The sequence below is a fragment of the Panthera tigris genome, chromosome D2 (assembly GCF_018350195.1).
Source record: "Panthera tigris isolate Pti1 chromosome D2, P.tigris_Pti1_mat1.1, whole genome shotgun sequence".
Taxonomy (NCBI): domain Eukaryota; kingdom Metazoa; phylum Chordata; class Mammalia; order Carnivora; family Felidae; genus Panthera; species Panthera tigris.
Window position 1 is genome coordinate 83,965,737 of NC_056670.1, and position 17,500 is coordinate 83,983,236.

Genomic DNA, 17,500 nt, shown 5'->3' on the forward strand with positions numbered 1-17,500 from the left:
GGGGGCCTCCTCGAGCCTAGTGCATTGTGAGCTCTGGCTCTCTGGGGAAGCAGGGACCGAGGACCAGGGATTCAACCTTCTTAATTGTGAACCTCATTAGTGATGGTTGCTAAGGAGAACACACACCTACCTTCAGTGCATAGGAAGGAGATAAACAGTACGTCACAGATTCTAATGACTCTGGTGCCCAGGGCGACCTTTAATTATGATATTTTTGTTCTCTTATACCTCAGTCATTAATGTAGAAAAACAAATTAGTTTATTTTTGTGGACCACAGCAGATTCATAAATTGTCTTCCAGTTTCTAGATGTCTGAATCATACTTCACTCTGACCATCTACACACGCTTCATTCATTTTTCCTGTTGGTACACATCTGCCTGCCTCACGTGTGGCTCCTGAATTCGAGACCTCAGCGTACAGGATCTGCCTTAAAACCGTTTTTGTCTTATGGGCTCTTTGCTCCAAGAGGTTTAACCGTGTTTTGTTTGCAATTCACATTACTTTCTCAACAACAACAACTCGTATCGGTCAGGATCTCGTGATTACGGGGCAGTGTTTTAGTATAGAGGACAAGGACCTTATTTTAAAGGCTGTGGGATAAACCGTGGGGACTTGCGTGAGTGAGGGGTTTGGGGAAGGCCCTCGGCGGCGTCTGAGTGTTTCTGAGCCCTGAGGCCATGTCTAAGACCGCTGCCCCCTGCCTGTATCACTCTTAGCAAAATTCTTCTCTTTTAACAGACAAAACAAGAAGTCAGGCCCTTGGAAGCATTTGGTACGTTTTATGCGGTTTTCGTTCTCAGCCCCTTGCCCCTTCCCCCTTCCCCCCGCCCCCGGCCCACTCCATCCGGAGACTTGAACTGGTCCTCCAAGTGTGTTCTGAGCTCATGGGACCACACAACACAACCACCCACTGAGACGTGCACAGAGTGTCTGGGGATGACCTTCTGTATGGGGGCTGAGGACAGCCAAAATAAAACCAAATAAATTAAAACTGCAAGGAAAGCTCCAAGCAAAAGAAAGCTTAGAAACAAACCAGTAACGTAAAGCCCATGGCAGGTGAAGTGAGTGAGAAGGCCTCTCCCACAACAAGAGCTGGGGCGGAGAGGGCTGGCGGCGGGGGGCTCCGGGGAGCGCCCGTGCCCCCGCCGGGGCCGTCCGACCCGAGAGGGGCACCCGGTGAGGGCGACTGGACATGACTCAACGTAAAAAATGGTGCAAAGGAAAAAGAAGCATTGCAAATAAAAAAAGACATGTAACATGTGCCTACCATTTTCCAGATAAGAAGGGGCCGTACCTTCTGACGGGTCTAGACGGCGGGCCCGCCGCCCGTGTTTGGAGTTGTTGTGCACAAACATGTTGTCAGACACGGCCAGCACGTGGCCGTCCACGTTGACTGTTGTCGACACAACAACCTGCAGAGACGAAGTGGACGTGAAACGAGTTGGCAAAGGGAAGCGCTGTGGCCGAGGGGAACCGGCGCCCGCTCCTGGGGGGCCTCCGCCACGCACCCCCCGCAGCCCTGGCTAATGGGGGGCCCGTGGGCTGTTTTGTTTGGACTCAAGATTGCTTCTCTCCAAAACCTGTCCCATTTGAATCACAGTTTTTCATCTCCTATTATGCTAACGAGTGAGTTCAATTCAGAGAAATATTCTTCCAGCCATTAGCTTCAGAAACACCCCTCCAGCCGCTCATTTTAAAGCTGCTGTTTTGATTGATCTGTTCACATATTGATCGGATAGTTTATCGAATTAAAATGAGTTCACTTGAGACTGTCCTCCCTTGGAGCACTATGAGGATTCAGAGTTGCCAAAAACAGGCTTCCTAAATCAGAAGCACTGGCTACCCACAGTCCGACATCCCTGGGTCGATGTTACAATTACATGCAGTGTCTACTAAGGAACGTTTCTGCATCTGAAAAGACCAAGCTGAGTATCAATGGTGAAAGTGTTGTCAATCCAAAGCAAGTAGCTTTCTCAAGTTCACCAGCAGGGGACGGCAAGGACCCTGGTGCCAGTGGAATGGCCCCTTCTGCTGGACAGATGGCCTTGCCGGGGTCACCCCTGCCCAGCCCCCAGACACCTTCCCAGGTGGGCTTGTGACAAGCATCCTTTAATGGACTCCCTACCCAGCCTTAAGATTGTTCTTAAACAGAGGTGAGCCCACGCGGTCCATTATTTGCCGGACAGCCGACATGAGTCGCAAAGGCGTGAGCCCTGGTCCAGTCTGGGCCTCACAGCAGGGCTCGTGCGGCTGAAGCCCGCATCTGGGGTGCAGGGAGCCTGGCTCTTTGCCACGTGTGGGCAGCGGGGAGAGCCAGCACCACCCAGAGCAGCAGAGCCCCACACACACACAGCTGGAGCAGGAGAGGAGGGACCAGGAGGCCTCCCAGCCCACGTGTGCCCTCCCTGCCTGGTCTGCACATGCCCAAACATGCCATGTAAAATGACTACTGAAAGCCAGAGCTACAGCGGCCCTTAGTTAATAATGCATCAACCCTGGTTCATTCGATGTAGCAAATGTACCCCACAACGCAAGACATTAACAACAGGGCCAACTGGCAGGGAGGGTGTGCCCAGGGGGATGTCCGGGAATTCTCGGAACTTTCTGTGGATTCTTCCTGAAAGCCCGACACTGCTCTTCAAAAAAAAGTCTATTTAAAAAAAAAAAAAAAAAGAATAAAAGTGAGTGATCAAAGATTTAAAAATAAGTAGCATTTTTAAGGAATAAAAAAAGGTCGGGCACCTGGGTGGCTGAGTCGATTGGGCATCCGACTTTGGCTCAGTCATGATCTCACAGTTCGTGGGTTCGAGCCCCACGTCCAGCTCTGTGCTGATGGCTCAGAGCCTGGAGCCTTCTTCGGATTTTCTGTCTCCCTCTCTCTCTCTCTGCCCCTCCCCCACAGGTGCTCTGTCTCTCTCTGCCTCTCAAAAATAAAGAAAACTAATAATAATAAAAAAAAAAAAGGTCAACACTACATACATACATATGAATACGCGGGGAATCGATGGTTTTTATAAAAAAACCTCAGGCCCACAAGAAAACTGTGAAGCAGGGACAGCACCCACCACATCCCCCAAAACTCCCTCATGAGGCACTTTCCTTGATGCTTCCTTCCCAGGACGGCTCTACAAGACTGCTAGAGTCTCCATAATATTGCCCCCCCACCCCCGAGCCTTAAAACACTGTGGGTCCCGCGCTCGGCGTCCCTACGTCCAATGTCAGATGTGTCATCACCTCCTTGATAGCCACCACCCATGGGGTGGGCACCTGCCGCATCCCCAGGATGCAGGGCCACCCCTCGCCTGGGCTGTGAAGCACCTGTACCTGTATCCTCATCTAAGCACAATGCAAAGGGCCACGTAACTAACTCTGAGCCACAGACTTGACCGTCCTCAGGCTCTTAGACCATGATACGTTAAAGAAGCAAGGTAAAAATAAAAATAAAAAAAGGACAGTCTTGGCTCTGTCATCTCTATATAGGTCAGTCACCAAGGGAAAAGCGTGTAGTTCAGCAGAGGAAGCAGACAAGCTGTGTTTTGTCTCTTGGCCAGGGCCAGCCCTGCAGTATACGTACAGAAAGGTGCTGAGTTTGTGAAGCCAGCTGGAGATATTGTGTAAGCCCTGACACACTCTTAAGTCCAGTTAAACCCTCTGCAAGGCGGGGAGATGAGCTAAAGAGAGCAGAGCCCATCCTTCTAGTAACTGTGGGCTCACTGGCAACTGATGGCATGGTGGCCAATGACGAGACAATGCATGACCTCCGTTCTGCTTAGATGGGCCAGTATCACCATGAAGCCTGGTGCAAGAAGGTGGGAGCAGGCCCAGATGTTTGCAAGAGACACTGTCCCCACCTGCAGAGCATGACTGTGAACCAGCCCACAGACCCTTCTCTGACTGGCTGATTGGCTGTAAGACAAATTCACGTGTCCTAAAAGCCTGGAAGGTAAGTTAAATTTGTAAAAATGACCTTGAGCGGTTTGATGGTAAGCCATCCAATGTAGCATTCATTTCCACTCGCTGCCAGATTCTTCTCTGGTTAGTAGGGACTAACAGCACTTCTGTGTCCCAGCCCAGAATATTTTTACAATTAAATTCAGCAAGATAATCCATCATATATGGTGTACCTTTCACCCCGAAGTAACCTCCTAACTACTCAAAAGGCAAGAAAAATATGGACTCAGCAATAACCCATCCAGCTCTCTATCCTCTCTCCTGGAGATGAAGTCCTCTGAAGCAAACCAGAATATGAGTTAGCCTGCACCCAGGAACACAGCCTAGCAATCAGGCATGGGCTTAAGGAAGCAAGAACAGATCAACCCTGAGGGAAAGGAAACAGCTGGGAGAACATTCTGGAACTTGTAAGAGGCCTGCATCAAACAGGCGAGGCTCGCTTCATGAGGAGGGCCCAAGGTCTCATGCTTACCCAACAGGCTGTACTATGGCTCTGCCCTGTGAAAACTCCATCCATCCATCCCTAAAACGACGACCTTGAGCACGGGCTCCAAGTCCGAACCAGTCGTACACGACTATGTACAACTGAGGAAACAGGCTACCTTACGTACTAACACGGAGAGGACTTTGAGGACATTCTGAAACACACCCACAAGACTTACCACGGTTGAATGTAAAAGGGAACCCGACTTAACCTACAGCTCTGATAATTCCAATTTCCAGATGTCTGGAAGCCCAACACAGTGGGCAGGCATGGCGTGACCACCCTAAGAGGTGCACCTTGCAAAGCCAAGGTCCCATTTTCAGAGCCAATTTCAATGTGCCATTTAGGTATGCACAGATGCCATGAATCTGGCATACTAAAGATGCTGGATTGTTTTTAAAGCAACTCGATTTAAATCTTTTTATCAAATGAACCGATTCTGGTTTGCTCCCAAACCCTTGGAGAACTAAAGACTGTTTTCTGAACAATCACAACATCAGAGAATTCAAATTTCACGTTAAAAGTGCGGACCACGGCCCGCGCGTCTTTGAGAAACGAGTACCTGGAATCTCCGCATATCTCGAGGGTTGCCTGCATTCTTCAAACAGTTCTGATTGCACTTGAGGAAAAACTTTAGAAAGAATCTACAAAAATACAAAAAACGGATATTTGTTAGGGTTATCAGACACACTCACAGACTTTTAGAAAGACGCCGTTGCGCGGGGAGTAGTGAAGGCTACCCACGACCGCCCGCTGCTCGCTGCCTGCAGGGGGCGCCCGATTAGCATGGCCATGAATCGTCGCCTGCAGGGGGCGCCATCGGGAGACGACGCCGGCGGCGTGGGCAAGGGCGCCCCGGGCTCCGCCGGCCAGCGCAGAAGGTGTCCACACACACAAGCAGTGACTTACATCTGTCTTGACATTATGGGTCTCCAAGCTTTATGATAACAGCTGTGACTCGGACTGGCCATTTCTTGCCTGGACCTTTGCACGTTAAGCACTGGGGAACTGTCCGCCCCAGATGGGGCTGCCAGCTTCAGCAAATAAAAACACAGGATGCCTGGTTACATTGGCGTTTCCGGTAGACGACGAGTAATTTTTTAGGACAGGAACATCCCAAAGCACACCGATCCTAAAAAACTGCTCTTCGCCCATAACTCAAACGTAACTGGGTGCGCTCAACTTCATCTGGCAACCGTAACCCCCGAGGGCGCCACCGCCCAGCCAGACACACTTCCAAACGCGTATTTTCGAAAGTTACAGTGGGTGCAACTCTTCCGAAAAGAAAGGATTTGGGGGTGAGCTTTAAGGGCTGCGATAACGTCTGTGAAAAGTCTATGTGTGTGTTTAGGGAACTAATCGATGATTTGGGGACACAACAATGAAACCGCGGCTCAGGGGGAGAGCGGGGAGACGTAGCCGCTAGCCTGGCTCAGAGGCAACAGCCGTTTGTACTCCCCCCACCCCCAGCCCCTGTGCTCTGAGGCATGAAGATTCAGGGGTCCTGACAGGGTGCTGAGATGCTGTGACAAAAATCTCATCACGTTGTCCCCTCCATGCCCGCATGCTCGCTCACGACGTAAGTTCTAGCCCACCACGTGAGCCCACGGATGCTGGGAGACCCGGCTGGAGCACATACCCCGGGGGAGACGGCACCCCTCTGCCTCCGCGTACAAAGCCACGCCCACTGTGGGCGGGGCGGGGTCTCTGTGCTGACACGCATGCTCTCTACCAGTGTCTGAGCATCCTGTCCGGCAAAGTTAACCAACAAAACTCCCCTCTCTGTTCTGTCCAAATATCCCCTGTCCTACCTGAGGCTTATTAACATTTTATGAAGTTTCACATGATTTCCTTGAACTCAGCCTTAACGGTCAAGATTCCTTGTCGACAGTTATCACATCAGAAAACAGAAAGACTCCACCGACCAAGATTCATCCCTCCAGCTGCATTCCCAACGTATCCTGGACGCCTTTTCCGCGCGGAAGAAGAATACCAATTGATGGGAAAAAGAATCGTGGCCACTTAATTAAATTTTCTCACATACCACCAGGCCTCACTATTTTAGGCCGGAATTTACATCTTTTATTAACTCCCCTCACCTATACACTTAGCTCACAGCGCCTCTCAGTACCATCTGCCATCAGCATACAGTAAGTCACTTGATATTCCACCCACCAATTTTTCCTAACAACCACTGTGCAATTAAACTCCACGCGCTCTGCAGCGAGGTAAATTAGGCGCACCTGCGGCCACACTGCATTTGAACTGCATCAGAGAGGCCCTAACAAGGTGAGGGCGTCACAAACTTATCGTCCAGTCAGGCAATTAGGTTTTCACTTCGGGGACAGCCACATGGTGCAATTATGCCACACATTACCACCCGGCTAATCTTCTGAGCAGGTGCCGGCCTGAGAAGCTCTCATCTGGATGGAGCCGTCTGCGGGAGCTTTTTTTGTGATGCGAAAGATTTTTTTTTTTTACCCCCCCCCTCCAGAAGAGGTTTCTTTAAATTCCTCGGTATCTTTTTAGGCGGCTCACCCTTCACCTGCGAGGCAGCAGAGTGTTCTGAAGATGGTCTAAATAGCCACTGGCCGTGAGGAGGGTGAGCTGGGCCTGGCGCAGAACTTCAGCTGAACAGAGTTGGGTGCCAGGCCCCGCGGACGGCCGAAGCATTGCCGGGGATGGGCGCACACACGCTTGCTTGGGATGTGGCCCCGGAAGTGTTTGCTCCCAACCCAGTATCTCGTGGGCGTGGACGCACATGGGGGAGGTGTGTCGTGCACGGCCCCCGAGGGTAGAGCCCCTTCCAAGAGCTCTGGTCCCGATCACAGAAAGTAAGGCCCAACATCTAGGGCCAGACAGAGGAAGCCTCAGCCGGGAGGAAGGGCAGCCTCGTGCTTACCGTTTACCCTTGTTGGGGTTACAAGGCGGATGCGACAGAGGAGCCAGTGCTTGACCACAGACACGGTGCAAGCACGCCCCGAGCGCAGGGACGCTCCCACCAGCCAGGGCTCAGCGAGACCCTGGGCGGATGTTTGGGGAGGGGGAGGAAACCCAACGCCCTACACGTGAAGTCAAATGGTAATTCTCACCCCTTACTCAATTACCCTGTAATTGGCTTTTTCCTAAGAAATATCTGACAACCACTTTACATATCTTACTTCCAGACTCTGGTACACAAAGGATTTAATACTCTTGTTATGAAGGGAAAAATCTTTCCTATGTCAGAAAATCTTTGGCTTTAACACCAATAAACTCTTTATTACTGCTAAACATGGATTTGCTGCTCGATGGCAAAGAGGCGATAAAAATTCTAACCTGTCATTAGTACATTATGCTTAATTGTGTACAGTACGCTTCTCCATTGCATCTGTTGGCCCATCATCAAAATGACCATTATGTACACTAATTCCCTGACCCTGTCTTTATTTCCCTAAAGAGCCATCATCTTTCACAGTAGGTACCAGAGTAAATCAAGCTTGAAATATGGGCTTTATTTACTTGTTTCTCTCCGGCAGGAGTGAAGGCAACCGCCCAGGGCAAACTGTTTCACATCGGCGGAAACTCCCCAGTAATGTTCTGCTCAGAGATATCAGACAAGACCCCGGACAGTTCTCAGTAGCGATGAGAAGGGGGAGAGGTGCGAGCTCATTACTTCCGAAACCAGGTTTTCCACTTTTAGAGCGTGCAGGGATTAGGAGAGAAGGCCACCCGAGCAGGCTCCAGCGGGCTCCCTCCCGCTCGCCAGCACCTGGGAAGGTGGGCGCGGGGCCGCTGCCTGGGGGTCGGGACGGGACAGTCCGCTGGCTCCAGCAACGGGTACCTGCCTGCGGTCTCTGCCGCCAGCTCCAGGGCGGGCCCTCACGTCTGCAGGGACCGCTACCTGGCAAAGCCCGGCCATGGCTGCACCTGCGGGGAAAGTCAGCTTAGGTCTTGGCCGCATCCAGGCCGCATCCTCTCCAACAGCCACAGCGCCACCAGAAGTGCCACGTGGTGGACGTGGACGCCATAAGCGGGGCCACGGCAAAACACGGGATCGAGTGTTTTAACTGGAGCCTGCCCCCAGCAGCCCATGACGAGGGGCAAGCCCCCCACTGCAGTAACTCATTTCAGAGTCTGCTCCACTTCTGTGTGTTTAAGCTATGAATTAGTTCATTTATATTTACTTTTATGAAGCTGATTAACCAGAGCTGCTCTATCTGATGAAAATCATTTTAATTGTAGTGTTAGGCTCCTGTGTAATATCCATTACATTATGAACTGTTTAAATTCTACATGGGCATTGCATAAATTGGCCCTTTGTGTGCGCGCAGGCAATTAGGACAGACAGTTCTCCTTTAAACGGCTACAGAACTTTGTGGTGGTGTTCAGGACAATCAGAAACAAAGGAGGCTGTTTAATTGTAATTTAATGGAATATCAAGGAGTCCGTGGCATTAGACGCTGGCAACAGAGAGCAGGAGAGAAAAATTAACTGCAATTATGTTTGATTAAAGCTATCCTTCTCAATAATCAGCGGTCCTGACAGGCCATGGGGCTCTCGTGGGTTCCAGGATGGCAAAAGGTGTCGAGCAATATTAGGGCCAATAAAGGAGATATTAGCATAGCTAATTACAACCCTGCAAAACCTGTAAGGGGGCCTCTGTGTATTGTAATGTGTGAAATAATTGGACAAGGCCGTTATCAATTACATAAGGAATGAATTTGGTTTGTCAGAGAAAAGCTGATGAGATGCATTTCATCTGACACCATTCCCTTCCCTCATGTTTCTAGGAGCTAAGAACTTGCCCACTTTTATCAAAAGCTGCAACTTACTAGTGGCCAAATCACTGATAAAATTATCTTGCCAGCAAGTGTTAGGTAATTAATACCACTCACCCTCACTGCCTTCCCTGCACTGCCGCTTCTCACCTAACTGAAGCCACTAATCATGTAATAATGATTTTTTTCCCTCTGGTCAAAGGAGAAATAGATTGTCTCCTTAGAAATGCAGTGGGCTTGGCGTGCGCACCCTGGTGATTGAGGAGAAAAAAGGAACTCGGAGCGGTTTTAATTGCTTGCCTTTTGCACGTGGGTATCACTTGTTTGAAATTACCTCTTCCCGGCATTTCGGGAGCCCTATAGGTAGGGATTTTTTTTTTTTTTTAATCACCAAGTTTTAGACTCTTCCGGGGCTCGGTCTTGCCAGTGCTTGGACACACGAGTGACAGCGTGCTGCAAGGTGTGAGCCTGGCGGCCCCGTCCCAGGGTTCCTCAGGCCACACCTTAGCACAGGCTGAGCTCCGGGCTCAGAGCAAAGAGGTCTGGCTTCCAACAGGCCCCTCCCACACCTCAATCCCAGCCTCTGTCCCAGAGGCACGACCTCCTCTTCCGGCCCTCCTCTATGGACAGGACGGGAAATCTGAGTCAAGAGTGAAAAATACTGATATATTTTTTTGGTGGGGGGTGGAGTGAGGGGGTACTCGCTTTTCCATTTTAAGGCCAGGCTCTTAATAAGCTGCAAATGAACACGGCCACGGATAGACCTCCATGCCATCAATCAGAAAACCCAAAGCATTCGTGTGTAAATCATGGCGCTGACAGCTTCTGGAGGTTACCCAAGAACCCCATTCCAGATCAAGCCCCACGTTTGTAGTTCCTGGATCCAGAACACAAAACCAGGAGACTATTTTAATAATATTACCTTGACAAGAAAGAGTATCGAATACCAACCAGAAAACACAGCTGTAGAAGTCCCCGCCCACTCGTGGTGGCCAGGGGCCGGCGGGGGGCGGGGAGGGCGATGAGGTGGGGGACAACTGCTCAGTGGCCCAGGGTCTCCATTTGTGGGGGGTGGAAATGCCTGGAACTAGAGGGGTGGGGCTTGCACAATCTTGGGAAAGAACTAAATGCCACTGACTCGTTCACTGTAAAACGGTGAATTTCATGTCCTGTCAATCCGCTCCTGCTCAGCACAATCCCAAGCCCCCACCCGGCCCAAACTGGACGTGCTCGTGGAGAGGAGCAGGGGCGGGGGCGGAGGGGGCCCTCTCTGGGAGTCGTGGCTGTGGCCACTAAGGCGCTCTTGAAAGGAAATGGTTAAAGAGTCAAATTAAAAGATAGAGCCTTTAAGAGACTTTTCCCTGACTGATAAGAAAGTGACCAGTGGAGTGCTTCCTTGAAGTCCCTGCTAATTACTGGGAAGTCCCTGAAAGCCGTGGCCACAGCTGTGGTGTGTGCGTGCCCGGCCATCAGTCGCTGGAGTATTGATTACTGAGCAATTCTAGCCGATCGGGTTCTGGTGCTCAGAGACAATGTGCTTCCTTCACAAAACCTGTAATGAGCAGTTCCTATACAAGACTACATTCTGCTGACATCAGATCTGTGCACTGAGATAGTACACAGGTCAATACGTATCGGATTTCCAAAATGCGAGGGTCTGAATGTCAGGCCTCTCTTTTTCTCCCTCTCCTGCCATTAGCTATTACTGGGCTCACGTTCCGTAATGCCATACGGGAGGGAAAGTGTGCTCCATTAGTCTGATTTATTCTTCAAATATGCCATGACAAATTGTTCCAACACCAGACTTATTAAATTCTTGTACATTTCAAGTTATGGGTCTCATATACTTGTAGTGCCTACATGACGTCATAACAAAGGGGCAGAGGGTGACAGTACTGAATTTTACAGCTGTGCCCAGATGTCCTCCGCGAGGGGCCCCCTCCCCAGCCAGAGGTCTGGGGCTGCCCGCCTCCCCACTGCGGGATCCTGGTCTCTGTGCGGCCGTCCCCCGCCCCCCCCCCGCCCCCCCCTACCGCCGCACGCGCGGTCCCCTGCATGTAAATGTAGATGTATAAGGATTTGAAAATATCCACGGCTTGACTCGTAGTTCAACAATTACTGGCCTTTGTCTGGAGGTTCCTGCTCTACTGTAGCAGAGCCTGTCTCTAGTGGACCAGAGCTATTTTACTTCCCTTCGCTGTAGTAACCACACCGCATTAACAATATTTGTACTACAATCACCAAGGGACCCACTTCCCAGATTCTATCACTTCTTTATCTCCTGACAAATACCTCACTATCGAACATTATTAGGTTTAGAAAATTAACCCTTCACGGTCTAGAGCCACACTAGGCCCCGCCGTCCCTCCAAACAGCCTTATCGCTAAATTTCTGCTATAATGGTTTTCCTTTTCATCACAATTTCAGCAGAGGCTGTCAAGAGGCACTTATAGATACCATGATCTTGTACTTTTGCGATGATTCTCATTAAAATGATGCCAAGGAGATCTGATGGGATTTAATAGCTTTGCCGACCAGTTCAATATCCACCTCCGTAACAGATCCTGCCAAGCCCTCCTTTTGGAGAAATTTCTATGACTTGCATTAAACTTTTCCGGGTGGTTTTAATGTGTTCAGATAAGTAAAACCCAGGTAGACACTCGAAAAGCAAACGCATCCCAGAGTCCTGTGCTTTGTCGGCTACCCTACCCGCCTCGCTGTCAGGATCCTAGTTAGTATTTTCTGTAACTGTTGCTGATAGTTCGTGATAGTTTTGATAAGGTTATCTGTTTAAAAGAAGTCAACTGCACAGCACAAAGGAAGCGTGAAGTGCACTGTATTTGCACCAGGCCTCGCTCTCGTTTCAAGTGCCTATCTCCCTTTTCCTCTTTACCTATTTCTCTATTTCTAATGGGCGATGCAGCATTGACATTATTTCCCCACCAGATCATTCGCCCTGTCAATCAGTCTGTATTTTGTCTTTCGCTGCGGGCTCATTAAAACAGCTTCCTCACTCCCTCTGGACACTGCTCTATTTGCCAGCTCTGATCACGAAGCTCCTTATTTAAGAAAAATGCCAGCATCACTTGGCTCACATCAGATGCACCCCCTGACTTGTTGCCAGCTCCAGGGGGGACTTTTCACAGAGACTTTGTGCGCAGAGATTAAGTGCCTTCGCTTACTCGAACTTAGGGCTTCAAACCTCTCCCACCAGACACGGGTGCGTTTTTAGGGATCTGAAGATAATGGGGACTATCTCCTTGCCGTTCCGATTTTTGTCCACTATGGAGATCATTCTCAAAACAAATGTGGGGTTTTTTTGGTTATTTTGGTTTTCGGGGCTTTCCCCACCCAGTCTCCAAGTGGACAATCTCCTACTCACATGCACGTCCCCCCCCCCCCCCCGCATCCACGCCAGCTTGCTTAATTAAGAACTAGCATCTTTGTGGGCTGAATTATTAATAAAAAAAAAAAAATCACATTTTAAATCAAGCCCGTGCATGCACACAGGACACCAGTGTCGAACCTGCCTATGCCGGCCTCTCTAGCCTTTTAGGTCCTGATTAAAAACTTATTAAAACATTATAAATGATTAATGGGAGCACAGCTCTGAGTGGCAATTATTAGTTTTAATGCAGGTAATGCAGCTTAATGAGGGGGCACATGTGTGCGAAGCTTTAACTTCATTACCCCTGCGTGTCAACAAATACAAGAGAAATGTGTGTACAGGTCATACATTACTTGGAACAGCACTGAGCCTGCCCTCTTCACGTCCCTTTGTTGATGAGCCACGAGCCATAAATTAATCCTGGTCTGTGGCTCAGGGAAGGGCCGAGGTGTTAAAATCACGGCAAACCTTACTGGGCTCCCCACGCCGCCCTCCAGTTCTGTGTGTGAATATTCCACACGTGATCTTTTCTGGAGCCTTCGGCACCCGGGGATTTTTCACCGGGATCGTTGCCGGCTGTCATTGTCTCCTCTCAGAAACGTAAGCTCCTGGCATTCAGAGTCCATTGGGTTGCTTTCTAGTTTCGAAAGGTTTGTGGAGGAGTTTGGCTCCAGCCTCCCAGCCCCTAATTCGCATTCACATGGTTTTCCTAAATATTCGGAGGGGTTCCAAGGTCCCTTGTTCTAAGTGCTCACATCCTGGAGTGTGGGAGGGGCGGGGGGGGGGGGCCAGGATGAGAGGCAGTGTGCCCGGGGCCCCCAGTGAGGCTGGCGACGGGCAAGCCCAGGGCCGGGGTGGGGGGGGGGGGGGGGGGGGGGGGGGGGGGGGGGGGGCGGGGGTGTGGAGGGGGTGGCTGGCGGGGAGTGGGTGCACTCAGGGGGCCAGGAGCAGAGTGCTCGGATCGCCTGTCCCCGCCAGCCAAGACACCCAAGCCGGGCACCGGCCACACCTGGGCCCAGGCCTGCTCGAGGGGCCCACAGCCGGGGGCGTGCCCCCCCGCCCAACTTCTCACGTCACCTTTTATTCTCTGTTTTTGTGACAAGCAGCTAGGTCCAGGCTGATCTCCACTATCTGTTTGAAGAGTATTCAGGACTATTTGCATCATTTTATCGCTAATGTATAATATATGGCTCTAAAGTGAGCCCAAGCACTGTCTTGTTACCGAGCATAAAAAAGTAAGGGCAATAAAGATACATTAGTCCTCTCAAGCACAGCGGCTATAATGCAAGCAAGAAAGGTTGCTGCTTTGAGTTGAGAGGCAACCTTTCTGCCTGACTAAGACAATGGAAGAGTAAAGAAAATGTCAAATCAAGAAAAGCTGGATTTAGAGATGAGGCAGCCCAGAATGACGTTGGTGCCATATTTTGTGAAACTATAATGCTGTTGGCAGCAAAGATCCGTGTTTCTGATTCATCTAGTGCCGCATGGCAAAGCTTTGTCAGTCTGTGCAAGGTATAAATAATTCAGGGTGAGAGATGGCAATTACAGGGCCCTGCACAACCAAAATGAATATTTTATGAGGACTAAAACTGCTCTGGAATGAATCATACACACGGAGTCGCACACACATGGCGAGCGGGCTCATATGCCAGCCCCAAGAAGACCGGGGCCCGGCCCTACCTCCTTCCAGAGCCTCAACTAGAAACCTGGCGGATGGTAATGAGCGAGCACAAACCCAGCTCACCGGGCCGGACCACCTGCCCCTCGCTGCTGGAACACCCCGCCGGTGGGCTCGGAGACCGCACCCGAGAAACCCAGCGGATACTCGGCGGACGGACCCTACAAGTTTGGCTCTTAATGAACAGTTGTGAATTAGCACCGTGGCCCTGCATATTGTTCAGTCGTCGGAGCTACTCCTAAGTGTGAGCTGGGCATCTTCTTCTGGTGAGGAGATGATCTGAGTTCTGGCCCAAGGAGAAAGGACAGTGTCGTCCTCCTCCATGGAAGGGAGGGAGCTGAAGAGGGGAGGCGGGGGCGCGTGAGCCTCCCCGAGTGTCACACTCACACCCCCTGCGCGAGTCTTCAGGTTCCGCCGGCTCGTCCTCTGTCTTCTGGACCAAACCTTGTACGGTCTGGGTCGACAGACCACAAGGCGGGACGGAGGCTTTTCATGCCCACCTCGGGTCCACATTCGCACATAAAAGTTGCTTTTCCTCACTTTGAAAAGCGGTCCCCTACTAATGGGGGTGGGATTATGCCGAAAGAGACTTTTAAAGGCTGAAAGCATGGTTTCATCTGTTACATTTCCTCCAAAAATGCTCCTGGTGAATTGCTAGAACAAATAACAACATTGTTCAAGAGGCCGAGAAGGCCAGTCCCACTGGTGAATGGCCATTGTGTTTGTCCAGCTACTGATACCTGGGCCTTTGTGGAGGAAAGAAGGCCGGGGGCCGTGACATCAACACAGCACAAGCATCCCTCTGTGCAGACGCCCAGAGCAGGTCCTTGCCGTGGTGGGAACAGAACACCAGATCCCTCAGAGGTGGTTTTCTTTAAATCCAACTCCAATGCATTGTTTATGAAAACAAGGCTATTAGGTATATTAATAATTTGATAAATAGGGATTTGCCCTTAATTATTCATGAAGAACATTTGGCAACAGTAAAATTATATTCGCAGAACAGGTTTATAAACCAGCTAATTATAAATTAAGTATGCAAGAGAAAATTGCTAACCTTGAAATTAAAATATTTTATGATTCTGCAATTATAAAAAAAAAAAAAGGTAGAGAATTATCAAAACGCCAGTGTGAGCAGGGGCCCTACAGATGGCACAGCCTGGGCCAGGGGAGTGACAGCAGAGACAGTGGACCCAGAAAGGTGTCCCCACCACCCCCACAGAACCACGAGTGGAACTGGCCTCGTGGCCATCGGACAGCGCCTCTCTGCTTGTCCTGCTCGACTGCAACTTTCAGGAGGGTGACCTCACACACCCAGCGTCCATCCGGCGAAGCAGGTGAGCAGGGGAACGCGGCACATCACCTCTGCTTGTGGTCAAGCCCTGGCACGTGGGCAGCCCGGCAGGTTCCCATTGCTGTGCTCAGGGTCCACAAGGGAGCCCCCAAGCACCCCCTTCCCCCCACACACACTTCGTTGCCCTCCTGCTGCCGAGGGGGTCCACAATGAGCTTGGGGTCCTGAGGGACAGCACTGTTGCCGGAGGCAGAGAGGCACGCAGTGCCTCCTGTCCCCACTAGAGGGCCTCTCGCCGCAGCATCAATGGGGCGCACACGGACGCCCTTGTGCAATCAGGACACAGCTCCCCTCCAGCCAGCAAACTTGGGGCAGACCCTTCCTCTGAGCTGGGTCATCCCGTCTTCCTCTCTGGCTCTTCCGCCAGCAGACTTCCCTGCCAAGGGGCTCCGTTCACACCCACCCACGACCTGAGCAGCACCCCCACCCCCACCCCCAAGAACTAAAGGGCCAGCAGAGCCTACCCGTGAGTTTCGAAAACACTTTCCTTACTGGTGTGATCAGAGAGGACACGCACAAGTCTGTCATTCACTTTGAGATAGCCTCACCCTTCGTTTAGGCAGATGTTAATAGAATTAAGGAAAACAACCAGGAAGAATTAACTGAAGAATATCCTGTTTAAGGAAAAAAAAAAAGGGGGGGGGGGCACCTGCTCAGTCGGTTGAGCATCGGACTTCGGCTCGGGTCATGGTCTCACATGAGTTCGAGCCCCACGTCGGGCTCTGGGCTGACGGCTCAGAGCCTGGAGCCTGCTTCGGATTCTGCGCCTCCCTCTCTCTCTGCCCCTAACCCACTCGCATTCTGTCTCTGTCTCTCTCAAAAATAAACAAACATTTAAAAAACGAAAAAGAGGAAAAAAAAAAGTAGGCGGTAGTCCCTAACTTCTTCCCCACGGCCTGAGTCGCATGTGTCAAGAATGCAAACTGCAGAGAACATAGAAGCCAGCCTCCTGCCACCCTATTGTACCCTGCCACAACTCAGTGGCTCCACGTGTTTTCTCCACGCTCCCGAAATCAAAGAGAAAATTAGCAAAATCCACTTAAGTGGTTTTTTTTTTTTTTTTTTTTTGGTTATGAAGACTGTCGGCTTCCCCGAGAGTAAAGAGCCCCATTAATTGCTCATGTAGCAGAGCAAACAGCACAGGGCACACCTTCCTGCCCGGGCGGCCACCCTAACACTCTGAGACACAGTTGTGGGTCAGGCAGCCAACCACTCGGGAGGTCTCTGGGAACTCAGATAATGAAAATTTTTTCATGTATAAAATCCTTAATCAGAATGCTAGTGGCATCATCTTGCAGATGCTGCAACTTAAAATTAATACACAACAGGACCTTTAACAAAATGAGCGCCCCCCCCCCCTCCCCCGGCCGAACGGTACGAGCGCTCCTGAACCGTGGCCTGGAGGGTCGGGACACCGGGCCTCGGTGCGCGACCCCAGCGCCCCCCTCACCGCACCCCCCCCCCCCGTGTTCCAACGACACAGCGATCCGGAGGAACGACTGCCACCACCGCTGCCCCCCAGGGTCCCCGGGGCCCCCAGGGACTTCAAAATTTGAGGACAGAGATGACAGCCCCCTAACGCCAAGAGCCCTGTGACAGGCTCAAAGAGCAGCCACCAGCCTGATTTCCGGTATGGCTTTAAGCTACCTTCAACCAATTAGGTGGACTCCATCAGCTGGTAGCTAAAGAATATTTTTATCGTTTGGAATAGACTATTTACCATTTGATAGGATACATTTCTTTCTTTACCTCTGGGATGTACCACAGATGCTAAGCAACTTCCCCTAACAATATTTAAATTGCTTACAAAGCCTCTCTAAATATTTGCTATGTATTTAGCATGCCTAAGATTTGCCCGTTATCCCAAAGTCTTTTTGTTGTAAA

General features: G+C 50.7%; 1 protein-coding gene across 7 annotated transcripts in view; it reads right to left on the minus strand.

Annotated features, from left to right (window-relative positions):
• Positions 1-17,500, minus strand: part of EBF3 (EBF transcription factor 3) — a 116,265-nt gene that overhangs the window by 32,768 nt on the left and 65,997 nt on the right. For 4 of the 7 annotated variants that reach the window (XM_042960585.1, XM_042960581.1, XM_042960582.1 and 1 more), the window contains exons 7-8: positions 5,000-5,081; positions 1,270-1,414 (exon numbers count right to left, since the gene is read on the minus strand). In XM_042960585.1, the coding sequence (XP_042816519.1) occupies positions 1,270-1,414; positions 5,000-5,081 (227 nt within the window). The remainder of the gene's footprint in view (positions 1-1,269; positions 1,415-4,999; positions 5,082-17,500) is intronic. The other 3 variants (XM_042960586.1, XM_042960583.1, XM_042960584.1) reach the window with 1 other exon arrangement.